This window comes from Lynx rufus, unplaced genomic scaffold (assembly GCF_022079265.1).
Source record: "Lynx rufus isolate CCGP_SWC_20201006 ecotype Redwood Valley unplaced genomic scaffold, mLynRuf1.p SCAF_53, whole genome shotgun sequence".
In the NCBI taxonomy this organism is placed as follows: Eukaryota; Metazoa; Chordata; class Mammalia; order Carnivora; family Felidae; genus Lynx; species Lynx rufus.
In genome coordinates, this window is record NW_025814871.1 from 829,879 (window position 1) to 851,179 (window position 21,301).

Consider the following 21,301-nt stretch of genomic DNA (forward strand, 5'->3'; position numbering starts at 1 on the left):
AGGTGGCTGATGGCGGGTGGACACATGAGCACATCTGTGGCCGGCTGACAGGGGCATGGGTGATGACTGAGGCCAGCACCCTGTGCCCAGCGTTCAGAGCTGCATGTCCGAGGTGGGAATGGCGTGGCTCCGTTTACACCCACACCTGCTCATCATTCACAGACACACCCAGGGCCCACTGGGAGGCACCCTGTGCCCTGGATCCTGAGAATGGCACAGTGAACCTTCCTTCACAGACTCAGAGCCAAGAGATGTCATTGACAGATGGGGAAACCGAGGCTGAGTGGGTCAGCAGCTTCCCCAAAGCCCCACGCAGGACACATCCCAGGGCTCCAGTCCCTGTCCCTCTGCTGCCATAGACCCAGTCCTGCAGCCAGAGCCCCAGGTGGCACCTTTAAATAGCACCCGGGTGAAGACAAGGTGACAAGCCTGACCTGATGGCGTGTTGGAGGGGTAACCGGTCTGGCCAGAAGCTGGGATGCCTTCCCTGTGGCTCTGGGGATTCCCTGATCCCTCTTCCTGGCCCCAGGAGGGCCAGGCGTGGTGTGTGCCCCCTCCCATCTGGGAGAGGATGTCCCCCACACCCAGAGCCCTGAGGCCAGTGCCTGAGGGACCCTGCATGCTTGTATCAGGTCCCCAAGCCTCGGTGTCTCTGGAAAATGGGCCGGGAAGGGAAGGCTGGAAGGACAGAATGAGGGAATCCGTGACCTTGCTGGGCAGAGGGTGCAACACACAAACTTGGAATAACGTCCTGATTCCCACCAGGCAACACTCAGTCTTCCCTTCCTGGAGTTTCCCCACTCTGCCCCCCAGGAGGACAGTCTTTGGGCTCTGCGTGAGGGGGGTGGGACCCACGCCCAGGAAGCTGTCCTGCCCCAGGCGTTGTTGCAGGTTAATAACAGCTTCATTGAAATATATAGTTCAGGGGGCGCCTGGGGGGCTCAGGTCAATGATCTCTGCGGTCTGTGAGTTCGAGTCCTGTGTCGAGCTCTGTGCTGACAGCTCAGAGCCTGGAGCCTGCTTCACATTCTGTGTCTCCCTCTCTGTCTGCCCTTCCCCCACTCATGCTCTGTCTCTCTCTGTCTCTCTCTCTCTCTCTCTGTCAAAAATAAATAAACGTTAAAAAAAATTGAAATATAATTCACACATCACACAATTCCCTCATGTAAGTACACAACTCTGTTTTCAGTGCACAGTTGTCAGCCATCATCTAGAATCTCTATCTAGTTCCAGAATATTCCATCAGCCTAGAAAGAAACACGGACCCATTAGTATTCACCTCAAGTCCCTCCCCCTCCAGCCCCCGCCCCCACGAGCCCCCCTCGTGTCCCTGGATGAGACTGTTCTGGACGTTTCACACACGTGGACTCACACCCCGTGTGGCCTCTCGTGTCGGGTTCCCTCCCTGAGTGTCGTGTGTTCGGGGTCCGTCCGCGGGGCGGCGGGTGTGGGCGCCTCGCGCCTGCTCGCGGCCGAGGGATGTGCGCGTGCGCGGTGGACACATGGTATGTATCATTCATCTATTGACGGATACTTGGTTGTTTCTACCTTTAAAAAAATTTTTTTAATGTTTATTTATTTTTGAGAGAGAGAGAGAGACAGACAGAGTGTGAGTGGGGAAGGGGCATTAAAGAGAGAGGGAGACACAGAATCCAAAGCTGACTCCAGGCTCTGAGCTGTCAGCACAGAGCCCGACGCCGGGCTCGAAGTCACAAACTGTGAGATCATGACCTGAGCCGGAGTCGGACACTTAACCAACTGAGCCATCTAGGTGCCCCTAAAAAAAGTGTTTAATGTGTTTATTTTTGAGAGAGAGACAGAGTGTGAGTGGGGGAGAGGCAGAGAGAGAGGGAGACGTGGAATCCTAAGCAGGCTGCAGGCTCTGAGCCGTCAGCACGGAGCCTGACTCGGGGCTCGAACTCATGAACCGTGAGATCATGACCTGAGCCGAAGTCTGGTGCTTAATGGACCGAGCCACCCAGGTGCCCATGGGCTGTTTCTACCTTTTGGCTTGGCTGCTGTGAATTATGTTGCCGTGGACGTGGGTGTACAGGTTTGTGTGTGGCCTTGCTTTCGTTTCTTTCGTGTATATGTGTAGTGCGATTGCTGGGTCATATAATAATTCTGTGTTCAGTGTTTTGAGGAACTTCTAGACCGTTGTCCACAACGGCTGCCCCGTCTTACGCCCCAGCAGCCGTGCCTGAGGGTTCTGATTTCTACACACCCTCCCGACGCTGGTGATTGTCCGTTGTTTTGACTACCGGCACCTTCGTGGGGGCAGAGTGATGTCTCGCTGCGGTTTTTTGAAAGACTTCAAACCTACAGAAAAGTTGTAAGGACAGTGCAGTGAGCACCCTGTTCCTGTATTCTCCAATTCTATGTATTCTTTTTGCTCTCCATCAGCAGGAGGGCACGCACCCTGTAGCGTATATGCACAAGGGAATTTTTTAAAAAATTTTTTGACATTTATTTTTGAGAAACAGAGGGAGATGAAGCGTGAGTGGGGGAGGGGCAGAGGGAGAAGGAGACACAGAACCCGAAGCAGGCTTCAGGCTCTGAGCAAGCGGTCAGCACAGAGCCCGACGCGGGGCTCAAACCCACGAACCGTGAGCTCATGACCCGAGCCGAAGTCGGACGCTCAACCGACTGAGCCACCCAGGCGCCCCCAGGAATTCTATGCCCCAGGAACAGCACAGTGTGGATGAATTTCAGACATAATGTTGTGTAGAAGTAGCCTGACACAAGGAGGTCCATTTATGTCACAGTCTGCGACGGGGCCGAAGCAGCCACGGTGTGAGGCATCAGGATGTGGGTGTCACTCTTGGGGCAGCTATGGGACCGTGAGGGGGCTTCAGGGGCGGGGCATGTTTCGGAATACCCATGTGTCCGGTTGGTGGAAACTGAGCTATATTCTTGACCTGTGCACTGTTGACATTATGCCTCCACACACACACACACACACACACACACACACACACACGTAATCTTTTTACGTAAGTGGGTATTCGAGAATAAGCCACAGGGATGGTACCAGTTCACCTCTAAACATGTGGATGTATCTCCCGAAGGCAAGGTCCTCTGTCATAACCAAACTGCAATTTAATCCACCATCCATGCTCAGATGGCCCCTGTTGTCCCCACAATGTCCTCCAATAGTTTTTTTTGTTTTTTTTTTTTTTTTTTCTGATCACAAACTCAGGATAGTCTCTGATCCGCTGATTAACGGTCCCCAAAGATATATCCATATTCTCATCCCAGGAACCTGTGAATTTTACCTCATTTGGAAAAAGAGTCTTGGCAGATACAATTAAGATTTTCACATGAGGAAATCATCCCAGTGGGCCCTAAATACAGTCACAAGTGTCCTTATAAGAGAAGCAGAAGAGGGAGATTTGACATAGACACAGAGGAGGCCACGTGACCACGGAGGCAGAGACTGGAGGGGCTCAGCCACAGGCCAAGGGACGCGTGGAGCCCCCAGAAGCTGGAGGAGGTGGGAAGGACCCTCCCCTGGAGCCTCCAGTGGGAGCACAGCCCTGCCACACCTTTATTTCAGCTCACAGATACTGACGTTGCCCTGGTCTGCAGAAATGTGAGAGAATAACTTTCTGTTGTTGAAGGTACACGCAGCCCTAGGGGGCTGATACCATCTCCTCCCATCTAGAGATCCTGGCCTTTCTCCACCTTTCTCAACATGGACACAACCCAGGCTCATCTGAATGTCTCATGGCACGAATCTGACCGAACATTTTGGGTCAGAACCCGACATAAGCAAACAGCTTCTGAAACACGGTGTTGCCCAAATTCCAACTTCTGACGCTGTGTTCCCCGTTTAATTACATCTGCCTCCACCTGTCCTGTGTGTTATTCATATTTTTCTTACTTAAGTTTTACAAGGAAACTTGATGTCACCATCAGGAGTGGAAAACCAGAACCACACACAGACATGATGACGATAAGCCATAAAAAGAAACACTGAGGAGACGACCATGTGACAAATTCTCAGACCGATAGGATCACAGCCAGAGAGCTGAGGTAGGAGTCAGATGTAGGCAGCACTCAGCGAGACCTCCTGTGCCTGAGTGGGAGCAGAAAGAACTTTCTCACTGCTAAGTTCCAGGACCCTGGTTCCAGGGGAATATGCTTTAGGGCATCATCTGATGCCCCGTTGCATGTAAGAGACGACCAAGGCGTCAAGAAAGGCACACCGATTCCAAAGTCTAGGCTTCCAGCACAGGTTCCTGGCTCTGCCAGACTGAGGGGGTCCGAGGGGGGTGTATCTAGGTCTTGGGGAGACCAGGTCATACTGATTCAGCCCCTCAGGGCCAGGAAGGCCATCCCAGGAGTGAGTCAGATCTGAGGTCGAGGCCCCTGGGGCATCTTGGAGTGGGTTGGGGCAGGTTTGAGAGGACGCTGCTGTCTGCTGAAAACATTCCCAGCCGGTGGAATCATACTGCACAGGCCCGCGTGGGCAGCTGCGTCTGGAATGTGCTTTCAAGAGGCCGCCAGGCCGAGGAGGCTGGCCCTTCTAGAGCACACGTCCAGCTTCCACTCTGGGCTAATGGGATAACCAAGTCTGAGAGCCCAAGGGCAGGTGGCAGCTCGAGCTGAAGCCCCTAAGGCCCACTGGCCTGGCCCCTGAGAACTCCTCCAGCTTTGTCTTAGCTTCTTCTTCCTAACCCCCTCTCTGCTCAAGCTTCTCCAGGTATCCACACCTGACTCTGCCTCAGGGCCTTTGCACTTGCGGTGAACTCTGCCTGGAACACAGTTACCCCAGATATTCTTAGTTTCATCCTTCCATGCCAGCTGATGCTCCTCTCCCCCCCGCCTCAGTTTCCCAAGTGCCTTCCTGGTCTGATTCTGAAGCTCTGGCTCTGACTACTCCCGAGTGAGACCACCCTGAAGATCAGGACTGGGAACTTTCAGGCTCCGGGCTCATTCCATTTTTCATCAAATCAATTTAGTAGGTTGGTCTGCTTTTCACGCCCTGCTCTGCTCCTGTCCTTGGGACTGGAGGGAGTGGACGAGGGAGACGTCCTGGAAACGACGTCCCAGCTCCCCCTGGTCTGGGGCTGGGAGTCAGACAGACCTCTGCCTTCACTGCGGTCTCCCTAATGTTGGGGCAACTTGCTCGACCTCTCCCAGCCTCAACTTCCTCCGCAATAAACTGGAGCTAGTCATAGTTGCCGCTCCAAAGTCGAAGTTGGAGCAATGAAGATCGCAGACAGGAACCTCTAAATTGCAGAACGCTGTCTTAACTATTTGGCGACCATTCCTTTAGGAAAAAAAAAAGAAAGAAGAAGAAGAACAACAACAACAACAACAACAACAATCCGGCTTCCCGGTCCTCCCGAAGACGGCTTAGAGTCACCCCGGGTTACCCAAGCAACGGCTCTGTCCCGCCCCTCCCTGGCAGGAGGAAGAGCCAATTAGAGGGCTTTATCGGCGCATGCGTCGGAGACTCCCCGGCCCCGCTGCTCCCTGGGAATCGTGGTTCCGGCTGCCTCCTCTCGCCGCGAGGTCCCTTCACAGCCGCCGTAGGCTGTGGAACTACAACTCCCGGCAGGCGCAGGCGGCGCAGGCGCGGTGTGGGCGGTGCGAACAGCGCGGGCGGCGCGGCGGTCGGCGTGCGGAATGTCGGCGTTTCGCTGGGGCCGCGGCGCGTCCGGTCTCCGGAGGGCCCTGTGGCCTGCGGGCCCCCCCGGCCCCCTGGCCGAGGAAGGTAACGCGGGGGAGACCCGAGGGTGACGCCATGGCCGCTGCCACTGCCTCCTCTCCCCACGGCCGTGACCTTCGGCTTTTAGGTCCCCGGGATCCAGCTACCCCCCACCTTTGCTCCTTGCCCAGTGTGGTTCTGTGGAACCCATTGACTGGACCCCGCTTTCACTCGCCCTTAGGCCAGTCCCCCGATGGGGATCGGCACAGCACTTGGACGCTTGACTCTTGGTTCCTTTTGGAGTCCCCTGACCCCTTCTTTGCGACTTAGGGCCCTTGACCTTTGAACTCTCACAGCACCTTTAGTTGGAGGAACCCTTTATGTTGATCCCACGCCCAAATTTCTTTTCTGTAAGGTCCCCTTCACCTTTGACCTCTTGGGTTCTTTCCAGCGTGAGGCCCGTGACCACTGACGGTTTGCAATGAATTTAGAGCTCTTTTGCCCCAGGATCCTGCGATTTCTGTCCACACGAGGCCCTCCCAGCCTCCCAGGCTGCGGGCCTCCTTCTGCCTCCCTCAGCCTCTCTCTTTCGCCCACAGGGGCCCTCAGTGGTGTCTGGGGCCGCAGAAGGAGCTTGTCTGCCAGCCCTTGTGAGCAAGACCGCCGGAAGGACTGGGGCCACGCGGAGCTGCTGGAGGGTGAGCCCAGACCCCCAAGGCTTGAAGGCTTGGAGCCTGAAGCCCCTCCTCTCTGTCCCCCCGCCCCTCCCAGCCACGGGCACTCTGCTGGGGGGTTACCTCCCCGTTTCCTCACAGTGACACCACGAGAAGGGCTGCATTCTGCAAAGCAGGGTAACTGAATGGTTCCCCTGCCCTCAGTGTCCTCATGCGGATGGTGACAGGAAGCTTGTGCTGTACACAGAGGGCTGTTGTTTCCCCTTCCCCGAACCCCGCAGGCGCTCCTACTCTCCTGGTGAGGCCCAACGTGGTAGCTGGAGAGGCTGGCCCAAGGCTGCACGAACTGCTCCTGCAGAGTCAGGATTCGAATCCTGAACTGACGCACGTGCCCTGGCTCGGCTGTCTGGGCTCGGGCGCCCGAGGGGTCCAGTCGGGGTCCTGCCGTCTTCACAGCGTGGGCCGGCCGGCCCAGTCCTGGCACCGCCACAGGGAGGTGCGGGCATGTGTGTTCCCTCACTGGAGCCCCCCAGACCATGGCCACTGCTTCCTGCTTCCCCCCCCCGCCCCGCGTCTCCAGTGTGTCTAAAAGGGAAAAGTTTGTTTCAGGAAATTCTGAACGTAGAGAAGTAGAGTACCATCGTCCTCAACACCAACCTTCTTTCGTTTCTTACTCACTACCTAATTGTCTTAAAGCCCGAGTATCCTATGTTCAATGGAGGAAGGTTCTGGAAGTCTGAATCGCATTACATCACTCTCCAGCCTAAAAACCCGCCAACTCTGTCCTCTAGCATAGGATAAGCTAATACCCCCCCCCCCCCCCAGTCACAGGTCCATGCCTGCCTTGTCATCCAAAGGCACCGTTGCCACCGCGGGGAGAAAAGCTGTGCGCACAGCCACGTCACGTCGGCCTCACCTCCTCGACAGACACGGATGCCCCACATGCATGCCCCACGTGTTGGCTCCTACAGGGGCCAAGGCCGCCCTGCCTCTTCAGTTTACTCCAGCAAGTCTTTGTTGGACCGAGGCCGGCGGGTGCGGCTGGACTGCGTGGGTGCCGTTGGTCCTCAGTAGTATTTGCACAGTTACCTAAGAACTAAACTCCATCCGTAACCCCCAAGTCCCAGTCCCTTGTGGACACGTGCAGAGCAGCAAATAGTGGAGCTGCCCGATGTCCCCGTCCCCAGCTGGGGTTGAAGCAGGTGACACACTGGCCTCTTGTTTTAGCACATATTGTAAACAAGTGTCCTTCTCAAGGTAATGTGTAGTGCCACGTTTCTGCATTTTGGGGGCTGTCTGTTGGTGATTTTGCTGTTTAACGTGGTCCCCAAGCATAGTGCCTAAGTTCGAGAGGGCTGTGATGTGCCTTTTGGAGAAAATACACATTTTCGTTTTTACTTTTTTAATGTTTACTTAATTGATTTGAGAGAGAGAGAGAGAGGGAGACACAGAATCCCAGCTAGGCTCCACACCAACAGTGTAGAACCCAGCACAGGGCTCGAACTCACACACTGTGAGCTCATGAGCTGAGCCGACATCAAGCGTCAGACGCTTAACCGACTGAGCCAGCCAGGCGCCCAGAAATAGGTGTTTGCTTACAGTTGCGGTGCTGTTGGGTGTGGGCTCAACGTTAGTGAATTAACAACGTATGTGAAATAAGGCATCTTAAACAGAGGGACACGGAAGAAGGTTACGTGTTGATCTGTCGGGGACTCCCGTGATCTGTGAAGCCGTTGTGACGCAGGGCTAGCCGTGGCACCTGACTCTGCAGGAAACTCCGGTCATACCGATCATAGCGATCAGGAGTAGAGTGTGCAGAGGCCCTGAGGCCATTGTGGCCGCAGCCTGGGGGGAGTGGGGGGAGGCGAGGGCAGGGCCCCTGGGGCACCTGGATGGATTTTGAGGCAGCGCCACACCTCTGAGGGTGTGCTGACAGGCTGGGTGTGGAGGCTTGGACGATCTTAAGGGTTTTTTGGCTGAGGGCCTGCAAGGACCACGCCGCCAGTGACAGTGACAGCCAGTGACGATGACACGGAGGGGCAGGTTTTGGGAAGTTGAGTCAGGCTGTCGCAGAGGTGCTGAATGAGTGGGTAGGGTGTATGCGCCTGAAAATTGGGGGACATACATAGGACTGAGACCTCGAGGGGTGCCTGGGGGGCTCAGTCGGTTAAGCATCCAACTTGGGCTAAGGTCATCATCTTGTGGTTCACGGGTTCGAGTCCACGTCGGGCTCCGTGCTGACAGCTCGGAGCCTGGAGCCTGCTTCCGATTCTGTGTCTCCCTCTCTCTCTGCCCCTCCCCCGTTCACGCTCTGTCTCTCTCAAAAATAAATAATCGTTTAAAAAAAAAAAAAGAACCAAGGCCCCGAGAGTTGGCGAGGACAGCCACCCCCCCAAAACCGCAGGTCTGAAGAGGTTGTTGCTCGCACGGGGGTCCCCCTGACGTCCTCGCCCTTCGCCCCCACAGTGCTCGAGGCCCGGGTGCGGCAGCTGCAGGCCGCGCGGGTGTCGGAGGTGACCGTGAGGAGGCCCCGCCCGGCCCGACTCCCAGAAGCCGGCGGCTTCCAGCCACGCAGGAAGGCCCAGAAGGGGGGCGAGGGCACCGCCCCGGGGCTCGGCGGCCACTGGGCGCAGAAGCTGGACCAGGAGAAGTGGGCGATGCAGAGGCGCAAGCAGCGGCTGCAGGCGAAGCTGCAGGTGCGGGCCCAGCAGCTGGCCTGTGAGCACAGGCTGCGGATGGTGCCCCAGCTGCTGAGCGCCCCGCTGGCCGAGCGCCTGCTGCGCTGGGAGCAGGAGACCCCCCGGAGCCCCTGGGAGGAGCAGCTGGCGCGGCTGCTGCGGGAGGCGCCGCGGAGGCTGAGCTGCGAGGCGGAGCGGGCCCACGAGGCGGGGGGCGCCCCCGCGCGGCTGGAGACCCAGCAGCAGAGGCTCCTGGCCTTCCTGGAGTGCTGCCTGCTCTCGGGCCACCTGCCCCTCGCCCACCACGTGCTGGTCACCTGCCACAGCAAGTGGCGGCAGCGGCGGGTGCTCACGCTGGCCGCGTACAACACCGTCATGCTCGGCTGGGCTCGCAAGGTGAGCGGCGGCCCCGGGGGAGGGGCGTCTGCGGGGTCCGCCGGGGCGCGCCTGGTCCGAGCCCGGGGCTCTGAGCCCCAGAGGCCGAGTCCTGTGCTTGTTACCGTCCTGATGATTCTCGTGGCTTGTCAACCACGGGTCCCACGTGGCCCTCAACGGACATTTCCCAAAACAGCCAAAAGAGGAGGAGGGAGTCCTGCTGAACGTTTTAGTCCCTTTCCTTCTGGACGCCTCGACCGGGGCCTCCGTGCCTGACTGGTGTGAGGGGCGCTTTGGCCTCTGGGGGAGTTTCCGGGTCCTTCTCGGGACAGCGACTTCGCTGCTTTACGTGGGGCTTCCTCGGGTGGGGAGTTAGCTCCTTCTGGACGCCTCGACCGGGGCCTCTGTGCCTGACTGGTGTGAGGGGCGCTTTGGCCTCCGGGGGAGTTTCCAGGTCCTTCTCGGGACAGCGACTTCGCTGCTTTAGGTGGGGCTTCCTCGGGTGGGGAGTTAGCTCAGCGCGTCTCGATGCGGGCGTTCGTTCGTGGCCGTGGGGTTCCCTGCGGGGTCCGCTCTGGCCATGCCCCGTGTCTCTCCAAGTGTTTTTAATTTCCCCGCGGCGGCGGCCCGGGCTGCTTGTTCAAGAGTGTTCTTCACGTGGCCTCGCAGGGGCGCAGCTCCGAGCCCCCTCCCTGTGCTCAGGCCCGAGGCAGAGACCGTCGCGTGGGGACCGAGGCGCCGGCTGTGAGCGTGGGCTTGTGGCCGAGACGGCCGGGCCTCACTCGAGGACAGGACAGCAGGCCCAGGGGCCACCATCGCTTTATGTCTGTGTCGGCCCGTGGCGTGGAGATGCCCGGTCCCCACAGGCGGCAGTCACGTTTGTCTTCGTCACTGGGACGCACTAGCTTCAGGGAGTTAGTGAAGGCAAGAAGGTCGTTTTCTTCCCCCCAAGGTCACAGGGCCCTGTTACGGCGGGACATTTCTGCCATTGGCGCGGGCGCCAGCTTCCTGCATTTGCGGCGATGACCAAAACCTGGGTGGCTTAAAGTGACAGTTATTTTTTTCCAGTCCCAGGTCAAAGCGGGCGGGGCCGCTGCCTTCCTGCCTCTTCCAGCTCCCGGAGCCCCTGTGGTCCTGGGCCTGTGGCCGCGTCCCCAGGCGTCTCCAGGTGTCCCGCATCTGCCCTGTCCTGACACTCCTCACGCGGCTTCATCTGAACTCATTCCGTTAGCAAAGATCCCTCAAGGGCCCGTGTTATGAGGTCCCGAGTAGGTGGGGGTTTGGGGGCATTGCTAACCCCATCCCAGGCCCGTCGTGCGTGGACTGCACAGGCATCCTGGGCTCCGGAAGTCATGGTTTCTGGGCGGCCTGCGCATGCGGGATGGGGCTTGGCTGTTACCCAGAGCCCAGCCTGAGTCCTGTGGCTGCCGCTTGCTCACCGTGTGGCCCACACCTCCCACTTCTCTCTGAGCTTCGGTGTCCCCGCGTGTAAGGCAGAGGGGCCTGATTTAGAGCCTCGGCCACCGTGTCCGCGTGCGCGCGTGTGTCTCTGTAAAGCGTAAAGGTGAGACGGCACGTGGGGTTCAGACACGCTTCCTGTAGACCAGCGCTGTCCGGTGGGGGTCCCTGCCCCGTTGGCACGTTCACCTGCTCCGGCTGCGCGTGACCCCCGAGCATTTGCAGAGCTGAAGGTTTAAACGTGGTGGCTACGTGTGGCCGCTGACGGCCAGTAGGGCGGCCTGGGCGAGGTCCTTGAGACAAGCGCCTGAAAACCCGGTTGCCGGCACCGCGGTCCCTGGTGTGGCGGCACGCCTTGGATGAAGGCAGCAGGAGCTGGGGGCGGGGGTGGGGCGTGCTAGGAGCCTTGTTTTCTCCAGCGGGTGTGCAGCGGCACAGACCTCCAGTGGTCCGGGAAGCAGCTGCAAGAGAACGTAGCACGTACAGCAGAACCTGGACCGCGAGGAAGCTGTTCCGCGAGACAGGCAGACGTTCCTGATACATTCTCACTTGGTGAGCGAGCGAGGTCTTGCAGTTCACCTAGAACATGACGCCGAGTGTCATGCGGTCGCAGCTGAGCCAGTGGTTCTCTGCGGGGGTGGGTGATCATCGCCCACGCTGGGATGCTCAGTCTCGTTGGAGTTTTCAGAACGTTGGCGCTCGTGTATTTTTGTCCCCTCGACGCACCTGCCGGCAGCCCTTTGCTTTTCCATCCGAGAGCGAGCTCGGGAACGCTTTGCTTCATTCAAGGTCGGGCCGCCTGCAGATAGGGACCTTGTCCTCTGCTGCCTCGCTGCCAGTTACGTTAAGTGCGGCACGTGACAAAAGTTTATTAATCATGTGCTGTAGTCAGCACCCGCGGCAGCGTATACGGTGACCCCCACGCAGAAAAAGGTTGAGGAGAAAGGCGGTAAGAAGGAGATGATTCTGGTGGAAGTCGAAGGAAATCATTGGAGACTATGAACGAGGCATGCAGGGGCTGAAATTGCAAGATTTTACAGGAAGTCTACGTCTGTACCTCGCCTGCAGAGGAGGAGGAGAAGGCGGAGGAATCCCTCACTTCACACGAGATTAGGGAGATGTGTGAAGTGTGGGAAACTGCAAAATTGTGTAGCAAAGCACCGCCCGAATAAGGCTGTAGCAATGTGAGCAACGGGTCTGTTTAGCGACAACGCGATGTCCCGTTTTTGCAAAACCCTCAAGAGGAGGCAAAGCAAGCGTCACCGGATAGGTTCCCTGTTAAAGCCTCAGGAAAAGAAGAAGATTGCACTGAGCCGATAGATAGCAGCGATTCCCTTAGTGATAGTGACAGTTGTCCTGCACAGTCACCCTCCTCTCTCTCCTCTCCCTCGCTCCAGCCACGGAGGTTCTCAAAGGTAAGTGCAGGTTAATGTGTATTTCTTTATACCGTGAATTATATTATTTTCTATTATCTTACAGTATCGTAATCATTTTTACATGAATATGTTTGGATTGTGCGTTGCCATTATTTCTCATGGGGAAATCGCTTTGACATACAAGTGCTTTGGATTACACACATGTTTCTGGAACGACTTATGCTCGCAAACAAGGTTTCCTGTACTTGGAAATGAACGGAGGCCTGAACGCGGCGTGCCTCCAGCCGGGGGGTGTCGGAGGGAGGTTGACAGCCACGGCGCCTGTGTGAGAGAGGCCGCACTCAAACCAGGGACAGGACTAGCACTTGCGGAAATGGGGAAGAGGTGGGCTAACCCCGGAGCAGGTGGGTGGAAGACAGCACACGGACGCAGAGAACACTGAAGAGCCTCTGGTAGCGGCTGGAGTAGTGCACGTTCACGTCCACGGTATCAGCACCTCTCCCGTCGGGAACCCAGCCCCCACCTGGTCCCACGTGGTGTCACCAAGCGCCTGCGCTGCACTTGGCCGGCAAGCCTTTTCCTAATTCGCTGGCTGGAGAGCAAGGTCTCAAGGGACGGGCTGGCCACCCCAGGACCCTCACCCCAACTTGGTCTCCCCAGGGCTCCTTCAAAGAGCTGGTTTACGTGTTCTTCATGGTGAAAGATGCCGGCCTCACCCCAGACCTCTTGTCCTACGCAGCTGCGCTCCAGTGCATGGGGCGGCTGGACCAGGACGCCAGGACCGTCCAAAGGTGGGTGGGCATCGGGCCCTTGCTGGGGCCCGGGCCGCCCAGAAGGCCCCCATGGCCGCCTGGCGCTGAGACCTGCAGGGTGTTGGGGGCTGCCCATCCCTTAGGCACCATGCGCCCCCACAGGTGTCTGGACCAGATGGCCCAGGATGGGCTGCGGCTGCAGGACCTCTTTTCCAGCGTGCCACTGTGCCAGGAGGAGCAGGCCGCGCTCCTGCAGGCAGTGCACAAGGCCCAGCCCACCTTCAGCCCTCCTCTGCAGCCCCAGCCCGAGCCCCAGGTCAACACCTCACCCCTGCTCAGGGAGATCTACGCCAAGGTGAGAGGGCCCAGACACCCACGGGGTGGGGGGGGGGGGGGGGGGTGTGTCCTGTTGGGGATGAGATGAGCCGGGACCACCCTGTCCTTGTGGAGTCTCCTCGGCCCCTCCTTTAATTTCTCTCGGAGCCACCCGCGTCCCAGGGGTGCCCTCCCTGCTCTTCAGAGGCCAGACGAACCAGCCTTGGCAAGTCCCAGTCCCCACCGGGGCCCTGACCCTAAAGATTAAAGCTGGAAGGTGCCACAGCCTCGCCGTTGGGTTCCCACCCAGAGGCTCAGCGGCGGGCAGAGCACAGGCGTCATACCAGAGCTGGGTGTAGACAGCCCGAGCTTTGGCCGGCCTCAAGCAGCAGGTGGGCAGTGTGGCCGGGGTTCTATCCGCTGTGCAGTCATTAGAAGACCTACCTTGTGTGGGCCTGTGTGTGATTCTCAGCGTGCTGGGTTTTGCGGTTTTCAATTTCTCTTTTTGGGTGGGTCACGCATTTGCACAGTTTCCAGTTTAAACACGAGCTCACCGCCCAGAGACCTGAGCTGTGTCTCCCCAGGTAGTTCCCACCCCCACCCGGTGAGGCCGGGCAAATGCTGGGTGGCTGTCACGTGCTCTTTGGCACCTGGCTGCCTTCTATCCTCTCGGAGGGGTGATTTTCCGGGGACTCGGAGAAGCAGATGTGGCTCTGCGGGTGGGGGTCCTGGACGTGCAGGCCGGACAGCTGCCCTCGTCGGCCTTGTGTGTAGGAGAGTCCAGCCTGTGGGGGCCTGACCTCCTGCTTGCCCCCCCACACACACACACGGGAAGGCCCCGTGTCATACTGTCCCCACCCCGCAGGAGGGCCCCGTGTCATACCCCAAGCTGCACCTGCCTCTGTGGAAGCTGCAGACCCTCTTCCAGCAGCAGCTGCGTGTGGAGATGGCCACCACCGTCACTGTGGAGTCGGTGGAGAAGGCCCAGCTGCTCACCAAGGAGGTCCTGCACGCGGTGAGAAGCTCGGCTGAATCGCAGCCCCCTGGGGTCGGGCGGGCGGTGGGGCCGGGGCAGCCGGTGGGTCGCCCGCCGCCGCGAGGAGAGTGCGAGGTGGGCCACGTGGCTCGGTAGGACCCCTCCTCCGGGGTCTCCCCACCCCCCCCCCCGACTCCTCCCCCCCCACGACTCCTCCCCCCCACTCCTCCCCCCCCTCCCGAGGCGGTGACTCCTGTGTCCGCCCCGCCCCCGCAGCGGAGGACCCTGAAGCAGCTGCGCACCGCGTGGGTGGAGGCGCTGTGCGCGGGGCTGCGGGACGTGAAGGCCAGTGAGGCCCGCGCCGCCCGCTCCGGCCGCCCCACGCTCTTCCCGTACCTGTGTCTGCTCACCGAGCGGGAGCTCGCCAGGCTGCTGCTGCAGGTGGGGCGTCGGCGGGCTGGGGGGGGCGGGGGGGGGGGGTGGCGGCGGCGCTGGCCGGGCTCTGCTCACCTCACGGTGCCGCCCCAGACCCTGCAGGTGCTGCCGCCGCAGGGAGAGTCCCTCCTCTCCCTGGCGCAGCAGCTGGGCCTGCGCGTCTTCAACCGGCACGCGGTGCAGAAGAAGCAGCTCAGCCAGGTGCAGGCGCTGCAGCAACGCTACTACCAGTACCTGCACCTGCTGGCCTCGGACACCCAGGTGAGGCCCGTTGGTGGGGGGGGGGGCCTCGGACACCCAGGTGAGGCCCGTGGGGGGGGGGGCCTCGGACACCCAGGTGAGGCCCGTGGGGGGGGGGGGGGCCTCGGACACCCAGGTGAGGCCCGTGGGGGGGGGGGGTGGGGGGGCCTCGGACACCCAGGTGAGGCTCGTGCTGGGGGAGGGTGCTCGGACACCCAGGTGAGGCCCGTGGGGGGGGGGGGTGGGGGGGGCCTCGGACACCCAGGTGAGGCTCGTGCTGGGGGAGGGTGCTCGGACACCCAGGTGAGGCCCGTGGGGGGGGGGGGGTGGGGGGGGCCTCGGACACCCAGGTGAGGCCCGTGGGGGGGGGGCCTCGGACACCCAGGTGAGGCCCGTGGGGGGGGGGTGGGGGGGGCCTCGGACACCCAGGTGAGGCCCGTGGGGGGGGGGGCCTCGGACACCCAGGTGAGGCCCGTGGGGGGGGGTGGGGGGGCCTCAGACACCCAGGTGAGGCCCGTGGGGGGGGGGGGCCTCGGACACCCAGGTGAGGCCCGTGGGGGGGGGGGGCCTCGGACACCCAGGTGAGGCCCATTGGTGGGGGGGGCCTCGGACACCCAGGTGAGGCCCGTGGGGGGGGGGTGGGGGGGCCTCGGACACCCAGGTGAGGCTCGTGCTGGGGGAGGGTGCTCGGACACCCAGGTGAGGCCCGTGGGGGGGGGGTGGGGGGGCCTCGGACACCCAGGTGAGGCCCGTGGGGGGGGGGGCCTCGGACACCCAGGTGAGGCCCGTGGGGGGGGGCCTCGGACACCCAGGTGAGCCCCATTGGTGGGGGGGGGCTCGGACACCCAGGTGAGGCCCGTGGGGGAGGGGGGGGGGGCCTCGGACACCCAGGTGAGGCCCATGGGGGGGGGGCCTCGGACACCCAGGTGAGGCCCGTGGGGGGGTGGGGGGGCCTCGGACACCCAGGTGAGGCCCGTCGGGGGGGGGGGGCCTTGCACACCCAGGTGAGGCCTGTGGGGGGGGGCTCGGACACCCAGGTGAGGCCCGTCGGTGGGGGGGGGGGGCGGCTCGGACACCCAGGTGAGGCCCGGGGCGGTGGGGGGGGTGCAGGGCTGGGCTCAGACCCCCAGCCCCTGACCCACTCCCCCGCCCCCAGGTGGCGGTGCCCTGCCTGCCGCGGCAGTACTGGGAGACGCTGGGGGCGCCCGAGGCCCCCCATGAGCAGCCCTGGCCCTTGCCTGTGCTGGTGCAGTTGGGCAAGCGTCTGGCGGAGATGCTGGTGGAGGTGGTGCAAATGCCCGGCAGCCTGGCCGCCCCCCAGGGCTCCTGCTCGCTCATCCCGGTGCTCTACCACGTGTACTCCTTCCGCAGCTTCCGCCAGGTGGGGCCTGCGCGAGGCGGGGGGGGCTCCGGGTGCCGTGGGGACCCCGGGGCCGCGGCCGGGTCCTGTGGAAATCCTGCTGGGGTCCTACGCCCGGGCCCGGGGCTGGAGGGGGCCCTCTGCCCGCCGTGCGTCCTTCGGGGCGATCGACGCCTCTGCCGGTCTTTGCCCGCCTCGCCCCCAGATCGGGATCCTGAAGCCACACCCGGCCTTCACGCAGCTGCTGGCGACCGCAGCGGAGCACACGCTGACCTTTGAGGCGGCCGAGGTGCCCATGCTGTGCCCGCCGCTGCCCTGGACGTCACCGCACACGGGCGCCTTCCTGCTGAGTCCCACTAAGCTCGTGCGCTCTGTGGAGGGCACCACGCAGCACCAGCGCCTGCTGGACAGCTGCCCGCCCGCCGAGCTGCACGGCGCCCTGGACGCCCTCACCCAGCTGGGCAACTGCGCCTGGCGCGTCAACGGCCGCGTGCTGGACCTGGTGCTGGAGCTCTTCGCCGCCAAGGGCTGCCCCCGCCTGGGTGTGCCGGCCCCGCCGTCCGAGGCGCCCCGGCCGCCCGAGGGCCGCCTGCCGCCGGACGCCTCGCCTGCCCAGAAGGCCGAGCTGCGGCGGGAGCTGGCCCGCTGCCTCAAAGTGGCCCGGGAGATGCACAGCCTGCGGTCGGACGCGCTCTACCGCCTCTCGCTGGCGCAGCACCTGCGTCACTGCGTCTTCTGGCTGCCCCACAACATGGACTTCCGCGGCCGCACCTACCCCTGCCCGCCCCACTTCAACCACCTGGGCAGCGACCTGGCGCGCGCCCTGCTGGAGTTCGCCCAGGGCCGCCCGCTCGGCCCCCGCGGCCTCGACTGGCTCAAGATCCACCTGGTCAACCTGACCGGGCTCAAGAAGCGGGAGCCGCTGCGGGCGCGCCTGGTTTTCGCCGACGAGGTGATGGAGGACATTCTGGACTCTGCCGACCGGCCCATGACGGTAGGGGCGGGGTCTTCCCCACCCCCCACCTCCCCCGCCTGTTCCCTGCACCCGCTACCCCCCGCCCCTCCCTTGGCACGCTCCTGGCGGCGGCCTTCCTTCGGGGTTTCCCTTGGCCCCGGTTCCCCGGCGGCTTTGCGGCCCTTCCCTCCAGGGTTAGCTCTCCTTCCAGACCTTTCCCCGTCCCGCTCCTGCTCGCTCGGGGCTGTTCCCGGGTGTCCCTCCCTGCCCATCGCTCCCGTCGCCCGCCCCCCCACCCCCGCCGCTGTTCCGGGGGGCTCTGTCCCGGCCTCATGCTGCCCTCCCTCAGGGCCGCAAGTGGTGGATGGAGGTGGAGGAGCCCTGGCAGGCCCTGGCCTGCTGCATGGAGATCGCTCGGGCCGTGCGCGCTCCCGACCCCGCTGCCTATATTTCTCACTTCCCGGTCCACCAGGTGAGCTGGCGGGGACCCTGTCTCGGGGTGCGCCTGGCTCAGCGGGGCGCGGCTGGAGGCGTGCGAGGTTCCGTAGAAGTGCGGGCGTCTAGTGCACATCCCGCTGTGTTTGGCTGGTGTCCCCCTCGTGGAGGCCGGCCCCCGTGGGAGTGGCTGGCCCTGCGGGGCGACCTCCTACGGCGGTGGTACGGTGGTACGGTGGTACGGGCGGCACACTGGGGCGCCCCGGAGCGCTGGCTCGATCCCCAGGGTTGCCCCGCCCCCCGCCCCTGTCGGCCCCAGGACGGCTCCTGTAACGGGCTGCAGCACTATGCCGCTCTCGGCCGCGACAGCATCGGGGCCGCCTCCGTCAACCTGCTGCCCTCGGACGTGCCGCAGGACGTGTACAGCGGAGTGGCCGCGCAGGTGGGCACCGCGGTCCCCGCCTGCTCGTGCCCAGGGCCCGCATGGGGTCTCCGTCCTGGGGACACCTGGATTTGCAGGTCGCGTGGCCCCAGTCACCTGTGACGGGAGCAGGCAGTCAGGGTGGGCTTCCCCAGGGGAGGTGTCAGAAGAGGGAACCGTGGGGTCCTTGGGAAGAGAAGGGGCAGCCGGGCAGGGCGGGAGGCGGAAGGTCTACGCACCCGCCCGCTGACCCCGAACGCCTGCGCAGGTGGAGGTGTTCCGCAGTCAGGACGCCAAGCGGGGCGTGCGGGTCGCCCAGGTGCTCGAGGGGTTCATCAGCCGCAAGGTGGTGAAGCAGACGGTGATGACTGTGGTGTACGGGGTCACCCGCTACGGGGGCCGCCTGCAGATCGAGAGGCGCCTGCGGGAGCTCAGCGACTTCCCCCAGGTGCGCAGCCTGGCGGGCGCTTGGCCCCGCGGCGGCGTCGAGGTTTCCCCCGGCCCCGGCCCGCCCCCTGCCCTGAATGGCCAGCTGCTGGACAGCAAGCAGTCCTTGCCCCCCCCCCCCGACCCCCCAGCCTCAGGGGCCCCCGTGTCTCTCTCCGAAAGAAAGATGGGGCCGGGCTTCTGGGTTCCCAGAGGGTGCCGTGAGGTCGTCTTCCTGGGGGGCGGTGGGTGGGTGATCGCCCACCCTGTGCGCCCGCCGACCGCTGCCCCGCACCCCCTCCAGGAGTTCGTGTGGGAGGCGTCTCACTACCTGGTGCGCCAGGTGTTCAACAGTCTCCAGGAGATGTTCTCGGGCACGCGGGCCATCCAGGTGTGTCCTCGCCCCCTCCCCGGGCCCACCGGGCTGTCCCTGACGAGGGGGGCCCTGCCCTGAGCCCGTGCCCTGTGTCCACAGCACTGGCTGACTGAGAGCGCCCGGCTCATTGCCCACGCGGGCTCGGCTGTGGAGTGGGTCACGCCCCTGGGCATCCCCATCATCCAGCCCTACCACCGGGACTCCAAGGTCATGGTAGGTGCGGCCCCGCCCCCACCACCCCACCCCCGCTCCGTGTGTCCCTGTCCGGGCGGGACTCCTGACCCTCCCCACCCCGCTCCTGCAGATCGGCGGCGGGATCCAGAGCCTCACCTTCAGCCACAGCGGGGATGCCAGCCAGTGAGTGCCGGTGGGGGTGCTGGGCTGGGGGCTGCCCCCGGGTCAGACCGGGCTAGAGGCGGCTGAGTCCTCCCCCTCCCCAGGAGGCCCAACACACTGAAGCAGAAGAACGGCTTCCCCCCCAACTTCATCCACTCTCTGGACTCTTCACACATGATGCTCACAGCCCTCCACTGCTACAGGTGGGCCCCACGTCTGCAGCTTGCCTCGTGGGCCGGGCGTGCTCAGACTGTGTCTGTTAGCGGTCTGTGTGCACACCCTCTTCTGGGTGTTGGGGACACAGTGGGGACCCACCGAGCGGGGAAGGCGGGTGGTGAGGCCGGGTCAGACAGGGTCAGGGGACCAGGACCGAGGCCTACAGGAGGCGAGGACCCTAGTCACCTGGGTCGTGGGACCCGGTGCCCAGAAAAGGACTACACGTAAGCATACGCAAAGGCCCCGAGGCGGCGAGGTGTGTGTGAGGGGGAAGCAGCTGGCTGGGCCGGTGGGGAAGGTGTCACTGCTCCGAGTGAGAAGTGCCTGTGGTTCCATCCAAGGGAGTGCCCGCACGGCAGCACACTGTTCTGACGGGTTCGTGGGCCTTGTAGGGGGAAGCGTCTGGGTTTCTGTTCTGAGCTCTGCAGAGGCACCCAAGCATGGCCACAGGGCAGGTGTGTGGATAGTCGGGTTAGAAAGGAGCCGGCGTTCAGAGACAGGTTGCCATTTGTGCCTGCCTCCTGCGGGTGGCACAGGACCCCTGGGACAGAGCCCTGTAGTGACGGGTGGGGGGACAGTATCGGCTGCGGCAACTGGGGACGGCGGGGGGGGGGGGGCAGTGACACGGGACAGAGTTTTCTTACTAAGAGGAGAACCGTTTCCCAGTATTAACAAGACTGGCAAACAGTCAGTGGCTGGGACACGGGGGGTCAGGAGGTGTGAAGAGGGTGTGAGGCGGGACCATGAACAGGTGAGCTGACCGGTGGGGAGCCGGGTCCCACCGCGGGTGGGGGGGCTTGAGGTGAGGATGGGAAGGAGCAGAGGGGGGAGTGGCCCTGGAGGGGCAGCCCCCCTCACGGGAGACCCCGACTGCCACCGCAGGAAAGGCCTGACCTTCGTCTCCGTGCACGACTGCTTCTGGACCCACGCAGCTGACGTGGAGGTCATGAACCAGGTGCTGCCCGCCCTGCGCCCACACCCGGCCCCCCTCGGAGGGCGGCGGGTCCCCTTGACCCCACGCCCTTGCCCCGCCCGTAGCACCAGGCACCGGCTGCCTCAGTCCAGCCGTCAGTGCCCGGGTTGGGGCGGGACCTGGGAAGCCCCGCCCCTGCCCCCGCCCCCGCCCCTCAGGCCCCTCCCCCCGTTCTCCCTCCCGACGACCCCCCCCCCCCGCCCCGCCCCCAGGTATGCCGGGAGCAGTTTGTGCGCCTGCACAGCCAGCCCATCCTGCACAACCTGTCCAGGTTCCTGATGAAGCGATTCTGCTCTGGCTCCAGGTCTAGCGCCCCCTCCCCCAGTGCGGCCGGGACCACCCCTCCCTGCCGCACTGGGCCTCACGCCCGCCCTGCCCTCGGCCTCAGGTCCCCACAGCACTTGAAGAGCGTGCGGACTGGCAAGCTCCAGGACACGCTGAAGTCGGTGCCCAAGACAGGTAGGGCCCGACACCCCGAGCGTTCCCTGAGGGCGGGGGGCGCGGAGGTGTCGCCCAGGGCCCCGCCGCAAGGTCTCCGCTGGGCCCTCTGCTCCACAGGGGCCTTCGACCTGAAGCAGGTGAAGCACTCCACTTACTTCTTCAGCTGACGCCGCGCCGCCGCCCGCCCTGTACCATAGTGTAAATAAAGCTGTTGCCACCCATGGGGTCGAGCGTCTCCCGCCGGTCTCGGGGCACCCGAGCAGCTGGGCCCCGGCACCAAGCAGTCAGAGGCCGGCAGGCTGGACGCCAATGCTGTCGTTTATTGCGCGGAATGGGGGTGTGGGGGTTAGGGGCGTGGAGCGCGGCGGGGGCGCTGCTGCCTCGGCCCGTCGGTACATTCATCACGGCGGCCCGGCCTCACCTCCGA

At 63.0% G+C, this 21,301-nt stretch overlaps 1 protein-coding gene across 2 annotated transcripts; it reads left to right on the forward strand.

Moving 5' to 3' along the window:
• Positions 1-5,634: 5,634 nt before the first annotated feature.
• POLRMT (RNA polymerase mitochondrial) lies at positions 5,635-21,176 on the forward strand. 2 transcript variants are annotated; one of them, XM_047100768.1, is made up of 21 exons: positions 5,635-5,722; positions 6,256-6,354; positions 8,797-9,404; positions 12,878-13,008; positions 13,132-13,324; positions 14,150-14,299; positions 14,537-14,701; positions 14,789-14,956; positions 16,092-16,316; positions 16,501-17,289; positions 17,600-17,722; positions 18,005-18,127; positions 18,375-18,554; positions 18,837-18,923; positions 19,008-19,121; positions 19,213-19,265; positions 19,349-19,447; positions 20,343-20,415; positions 20,646-20,737; positions 20,822-20,892; positions 20,992-21,176. In XM_047100768.1, the coding sequence occupies exons 1-21, from the start codon at positions 5,635-5,637 to the stop codon at positions 21,039-21,041; spliced, it is 3,681 nt and encodes a 1,226-aa protein (XP_046956724.1). In that variant the 3' UTR covers positions 21,042-21,176. The 2 variants fall into 2 exon arrangements, with proteins under 2 accessions (XP_046956724.1, XP_046956723.1); XM_047100767.1 differs by having other exon boundaries at positions 20,646-20,892.
• Positions 21,177-21,301: the final 125 nt, after the last annotated feature.

What these genes read in the sequence shown, in the direction of transcription:
- POLRMT (XM_047100767.1), top strand. Translation starts at nt 5,635, where the DNA reads ATGTCGGCGTTTCGCTGGGGCCGCGGCGCGTCCGGTCTCCGGAGGGCC. An exon ending in CCTTCCGCAGCTTCCGCCAG is followed by an intron (nt 16,317 to 16,500) that starts GTGGGGCCTGCG and finishes CCTCGCCCCCAG; the next exon opens with ATCGGGATCCTGAAGCCACA. An exon ending in ACGTGGAGGTCATGAACCAG is followed by an intron (nt 20,416 to 20,645) that starts GTGCTGCCCGCC and finishes CCCCGCCCCCAG; the next exon opens with GTATGCCGGGAGCAGTTTGT.